General features: G+C 43.6%; 1 protein-coding gene across 2 annotated transcripts in view; it reads left to right on the top strand.

Annotated features, from left to right (window-relative positions):
• LOC117952083 (A disintegrin and metalloproteinase with thrombospondin motifs 2-like) overlaps positions 1-6,599 on the top strand; it is a 104,539-nt gene that overhangs the window by 85,395 nt on the left and 12,545 nt on the right. The window contains exons 5-10 of one of the 2 annotated variants that reach the window (XM_034884181.1): positions 1,045-1,128; positions 2,708-2,864; positions 3,657-3,762; positions 4,055-4,198; positions 5,007-5,139; positions 5,872-5,901. In XM_034884181.1, the coding sequence (XP_034740072.1) occupies positions 1,045-1,128; positions 2,708-2,864; positions 3,657-3,762; positions 4,055-4,198; positions 5,007-5,139; positions 5,872-5,901 (654 nt within the window). The remainder of the gene's footprint in view (positions 1-1,044; positions 1,129-2,707; positions 2,865-3,656; positions 3,763-4,054; positions 4,199-5,006; positions 5,140-5,871; positions 5,902-6,599) is intronic. The other variant, XM_034884182.1, reaches the window with a different exon arrangement.

Raw genomic sequence — 6,599 nt, 5'->3', positions numbered from 1 at the left:
CGAAACACTTAAGTGTGACAAACATACAAAGGAACAGGAAATGAGGAAGGGGGCAAACACTTTTTCACACCACTGTATGTCCTAATTTTTCGTCTGTGCTGCCTGTCCTCTCCCGTCTCTGCTCAGCTTCTTGTCTCTTTCCCTCTGCCTCTCCGTCTGACTGTAGCATTCCTCAACTCTCTACCTTCTCTCGCTGCGTGTGTGTGTCTGCAATTTTTGTTCTTCATCTCTGTACCTCTTTGTGTGTGTGTGCATGTGTGTGTGTACATTGTGTGTGTGTGTGTGTCTCTTTCTCCACAGCGTGTCCATAAGCCATCTCATTACGGCTGTCTGTTTTTACATCCCTTTGCCTCATTAGGCACCGCACACAGCCACTGAGGACAGCAGGCCTCAACTCCTGCGCCAATTTACCTCTCTCTCTTTCTCTGTTTCTGTCTCTGTCCCTGTCTGTCAGTCTCCCTCTCTCTCTGTCTCTATATGTTTTTCGCCAGTATAATGCTCCCTGCACCGCCCTAGTCACACATTACCTTGTTTTCTTGCATAAGCTCTTTCCTTTCTTTGCATCTATCTTCCTTCATCTCCTCTCCATCTGTGCTCATGGAAAGTTCCTTGCATTCTCCTTAACTTCCTTTTTTGTCTCTTTTTGGGGCCTTTCTCTTCTAATCTCTGTGTTGCTGGTAGTATAATGTAAGTAGTATAAGTACTGTATTAATGGTTAATAATAATAATAATAATAATAATAATAATAATGTATCCAGTATTAGTCCCACAAGGGGAATTTACACTTTACTCTCTCTTATTCCACACATTACACACAGGCCTGAATTGTAAATATGTGAATTATATATATGCACTAAATGGAGAGATGTCAGAGGGGGGGGGGGGCTTCCCATGGAAAGGCGCCCTGAGCAGTTGGGGGTTCGGTGCATTAAGAGCAATAAAGCTATTGGATATGATTTACAAACCATTCAGATATTAGATTAGATGTTGTTTTTTCTCTGCTGAGACTTGAGTTCACTCCTGTTTCTTTCTGTGTGACTCCAGGTGAATGAGATCTACCATGACCAGTCTTTGGGAGCAAAGATCAATGTGGTTCTGGTGCGGATTATCATGCTGTGCCAAGGCAAGGTAAGTCTCTCTCTCTGTCAGCACTATCTCTGATACTAGGATTTTGATACAATCACTTTAAGTACCTACAGTAAGCACAGCCAAGTCGTACACACACACACACACACACACTAACACTCATAAACAAACACACAGACACACACAAGCACTCATGAGCATGCATTGATGCCCGGAGCCCGTTATTCCAGTGGACTGAGCAAAAGAGGAACTAAAAGCATGCAGCATCCCAGGGGAGTGTTTTCAAGTCGCACGCCTTCACAGTTCAGCACCAAAGCACACAGAAACTCTGCCTGTTATGCAATCAGCCTTCCTCCCTGTAGGCTGCAGCACAGAATTATGGGAAGTCAACAATCAATGATAGCCCTCCCTCATTCATAAACGGAGAGACCGGACGAAGAGGGTAGCATCCTTTTCTTCTAGACTGTAACTCTATCTTCCTGTCTGTGCTGAAGAGAAGGAGAGAGAGAGAGTGGAAGAGATGGAAAGGGAGAGATAAAGCAAGAGAAGGCAGGAATGGAGAAGGGCAGGGATTACCCCACAGGATGATACAAGGAAATTTATTGCTGTATAGGTACTCTGTGATACACTTATGCTGCTGTAGCCTTATCTCTTCCTCTCCTCTCTACATGTCCACAGTCCCAGTGGAGCCCTGGAAACACTCACACACACGCTCACACACTCACACACTCATACATTGGTCATTCAGAGCCAGCCCCAATGCAGCTTCAGCCAAAGCTCTGGCTGTCCATCATCCCCAATTACCGTGGCAACAGAGCTGCACCCAGACAGCCTGCCGATTGGCTATGTGACCCTGAATGCAGGCGCATCCACACACACACACACACACACACACACACACATACGCGCACACCATTCCAATACACGAAACACACTGAAATACACAAGCACCTGATGAACACGATGAAGCACACTTGTGCAGTCCACTCTGTCTAAGGTGTGTTTGTGCAGAGGCAGGCCATATGTCTTTACTATAGCACACTAACATTACACACTGTTTGATTCAGCTGTGCATTTTGAGTGTGTGAAAACGGCGAGGAAATGTAGAAAGCAAGGCAAAAAGGAAGCAGTGGAGAAGAGAAAGGGAAAGACTTGTACAGCAGAATGTAGGGAGGGAGAGGAGTGGAGCTCTAATGAGGGAAGAGAATGAGAGGTGAAGGTGAATAGAAGGAATCGCTGCTATCAGGATGTTAATCATGAGTAAATATTCTGTAATTGGACATGTTTTTTACTATTAGTGCATACCTCATTAATAGGCAGCTCTGTGTTGAGTGACCTATTCATTGTTGAAGCCATCGAGATTACAGGATCGTAAATCCTTCATTAATGTGAGTACTCTGTGAGTACTCTGTGCGTGCGTGCCTGCGTGGTACACCTCAGCAATTTGCAAGATGTGCTGACAACATACAACATTGTGACACTGCCCCCTACAGGGTTGCATACAAATGTATGTAAATGTTTCAGAACTGAAACTTGAAACAAGAAGCCGGTTCAGTTCCCTGTTTTGTATAATCTTTACGCCCTCTTCTCTCTTTCCCTGTATGCATCTCTCTCTTTTCAGTCCATGAGTCTGATTGAACTGGGAAACCCATCTCAGAGTCTGGAGAACGTGTGTCGCTGGGCCTTCCTGCAGCAGAAGCAGGACACAGGGGACACCGAGTATCACGATCACGCCATCTTCCTCACACGACAGGAATTTGGCCCTACGGGCATGCAGGGTAACGGAAGACATGAACATACTAAACCCTTACGGTTTAACATATAGTACATGCATCGACACTGCAAGCAAACCCTGTTGAGGACCTAAAACTCAAAAGCACAAATGGAAAACTTCCCTCTTCCTCCATGAAGCTGCATAGTGCACCGTGGGTTTGGTGGTTTTCTGTGCAGCAGAGTGCAGGCTAACAGGCAGGCCCAGGGGAGAGGCCTCTAAAGGCAGTGGCCTAGCTATTCAGAAGCCCTTCAGCTGCCCTTGGGCTCAGCCTTCAGCAGCAGAAAATCAATAAGCAGAGCAGGGCCAGCCACAGTCCCGCAATTAAAGGCAGTACTGGACAGACATGCACACAGGGAGTTGGAGATTGGCATATGTAAGGGTGGAAGCCGATGAGTTAGGATTAGTGTTTCAAAGATTACAGTGTTTAAGTAGTACACAATATGCATATCTTTGGATAGATAAGTCTCAGATTTAAGGTGAAAAGTGAGTATGTTTAAGCAAAAATCAGCACAATAGCAAATATATATATATTAGTATTTCAAATAAAGACTTAAACATTTGACATTAAACAGCCTAGAGACTGACTTAAAATATTGTTCAAATATTTATGAAAGAATTTGAGAAATTATATACAAATCAGATCTGGATGATTTATTAAGTAATACACAAGTTTTCTTCTTCTTGCTACTTTTCCATCACGTGATGTGTTGGAAGAATACACTGAAATGGGCAAAAATGTAACATAACAATAAGTCTGCAAATCCTGACCATTGTGTCTTTCTTCATGGTTGCCTAGGTTACGCCCCGGTGACAGGCATGTGCCATCCGGTAAGGAGCTGCACTTTGAATCATGAGGATGGGTTCTCCTCTGCCTTTGTGGTGGCACACGAGACCGGACATGTGTAAGTGCATTAACCATAACGTAGTCCTTATGCCTGCCCTCAGCAAAAGACAACACAGCAGTCTTATGAGACTGTATTGATTTATTACAGTTTGGTCCATCGGCCACCTCAGCCAATTTTCTGATGAGAGAATTGCTACTAGCTCCCTCCCTGTGTTCCTTGTTCTTCTCCTCCCACATGTTCCCAATCTGTCTTCGCTGGTTCATCTCCTTTCCCTTCTCTCTCTCTTTCTCTCTCTCTCTCTCCCTGTCTCTGTCTCTCTCTCCCTGTCTCTGTCTCTCTCTGTCTCCAGGCTGGGGATGGAACACGATGGCCAGGGGAACCGCTGTGGTGATGAGGTGCACATGGGCAGCATCATGGCTCCACTGGTGCAAGCTGCCTTCCACCGCTTTCACTGGTCCAGATGTAGCATGCAAGAGCTGGGACGCTACCTAAGGTGAGACACACACAAACACACACACACACACACACACACACACACACATAGACTCCTTCTAGGATTTCATTATACTCTGTATTGCTTGTTAAAGGTCGATACTCCTATCAATATTTTGGACTGAATTTGTGTCCTGTTGATATTTTGTGCTTTTATTATTCTCCTAAAAGTTATTATATTACAAAGTGTAAGTCTTCCTACCTGAATGGTTTTCAATGTGAAGAAAAAAACAAATTTGAAGGGTTTGAACGTTCCATTAAACACATTTTAATGACTTTTATTACATTTTTTGGCAAGTTGCCAGCTTCCTAAAGCATAGTGATCCACCACGCATACTACGTGAAAACACTTGAATAAATTAGGGATTGTAAGTGTATACGAGCTAAACCAAGTTATTAATTGCATTAATTGATCAGCAGAAAATGTATCAGTACTATGTTGATTAATTAAATTTAATTCAATTTAATTCAATTTTTAAAGGAAGTTGCAAAAGATTCATAGCTTCCAACTTTTCCAATGTGAATTTTTGCTGATTTTCTTAACCCTCTGTCACCGTACCTTGAACAATCTTTCTGTTTTGGAAAATGCAAGCGATTGAAAGACGTCACATGGGCTCTGGGAAATTGTGTGTTTTTCACTTTCATGACATTTTATAGAGCAAGGTATTATAATGACAATAATCCCAAGGTTAATCAAAGATGAAAATAATCGTTAGTTGCAACCCTAGATTTAATAATGCACAATGACATGAATTACTGGATAAAAGATGAAAGTCAAATTTCATCACATTGATTTACTCCTCTTGCAGTTCCTATGACTGTCTCCGTGACGACCCCTTTCACCACAACTGGCCGTCCCTGCCTCAGCTTCCTGGTTTGCACTACACCATGAACGAACAGTGTCGCTTTGACTTTGGCGTGGGCTACACGATGTGCAACGCGGTAAGAGATCCCCATAGTTCCATGGTCACTTTACTAACATAGCATAGAGTTTACTAACAGCTAGCTGCTCTAACATACTGAAGAAGGCAACTTCTACAACAGTCTCCACCATTCAAGCTTAGCCTCACCCTATCTCCTGAGATGATGCAGGTTTTCAGAGTTGGGGCAATCTCGCTTTGAATTCAGTCTGTTCAGTTAATTCAGAATGTGCTGAATTTCAGTGTGGAAGAGGCATTTCTATGGGAACTCTTGAGCTCTAAAGGTTTTTTGAACGCAGCGCTGACATCTATCTCCGATCTACATTGTAATGAAAGAGTCACACATACAGCTATTCACATTCTTCTGATGTCCTCTGCTTTCCTCTCCCGGCCACTGGTGGGATTGGCATCTTGCTTAAAAGCAGGTAATTGGTTTTTATAGCTTTTTCTTTTTCCTGTAATTAAATATGATTTTTTAAATGTGTTTTAACACACAACATTTAGCTTGATACCACAGTGTCTTTACATGATCCTGTCACAAACAGTAGTTTTGTAAACACAAATGGCCACACAGTTAGCCGAGCTTCACCCAGCTTCAGCGTCTCGCCTTGTCACCCTCACACACTCTTTGACTCTGAAGCCATTGTGGCACACTGTTAGGAAGCTGTTGCTAGATTGACAAAGGGCTTGTTCAGGGGCTTTGCACACATTGCTAGATTACCCTCTATTCTCTTGTCAAACCCATTCCCCTCAGCTACAAAAGGCGGGCCAGTCAGGAACGCAGGTAAGGTAACCCCACCTCCCGGAAGACATGTGGCCCGTCATTTGTTTTCTCAGATTTTCTTTTGTCCTCTGAAGTTGTAATTGTTTGTAACGTTGCTCCTTACTTTTCTTTTTGTTTTACTGTACTTTGTTTCTCTGTTATACCCATCATCATATTTGGATTGTTAGTCTGCAGGATTCTAAAATGCTCATTTCCAGAGGCAGTGGCTGTAAAAGCCCTAAAAACACTGACTATACTGGTTCAGTGGCTATGGGGCAGTTCAACAGTTCTACAGTTAACTGTACCATATCCCGATTTTTTTTTCCAGCAAATCTGTGTTAAATCACAGCAGTGCTGGAAGGAATTATATTGGCACACTCGCGTCTATAAACGAGTGGAAAAGGTTGGAAAGATGTCTTTCCCATCACAGGGGAAAGTGCTGAGCCAGAACAGAGGCTGTTTTTCCATGTTTCCCTTCAGCTTTTAGGATCCTCCAGTCTGATGTCATTGGTGATTACCTACCACAGTCTAGCCATTGATTGTGACTCCCCCTCTGGGCTGCAAAGGTCCCCTGGGGTCATGGTGGGTATAAAGGTCTGTGGAAAGAAGGGAGGAGGGCACAGCCCCTCAGACACTGGACTGCGGGTCAGTTTGATGGTATCCTCATCAATCCAGGAGGAGAATTTGATCCTTGATCTGTGTCCAAGGTCATTTTTGAG

The sequence above is a fragment of the Etheostoma cragini genome, chromosome 10 (genome assembly GCF_013103735.1).
Source record: "Etheostoma cragini isolate CJK2018 chromosome 10, CSU_Ecrag_1.0, whole genome shotgun sequence".
Classification (NCBI taxonomy): Eukaryota; Metazoa; Chordata; class Actinopteri; order Perciformes; family Percidae; genus Etheostoma; species Etheostoma cragini.
Note: the sequence above shows the minus strand (reverse complement) of the source record. Positions and strands in the feature narration are given on the sequence as shown.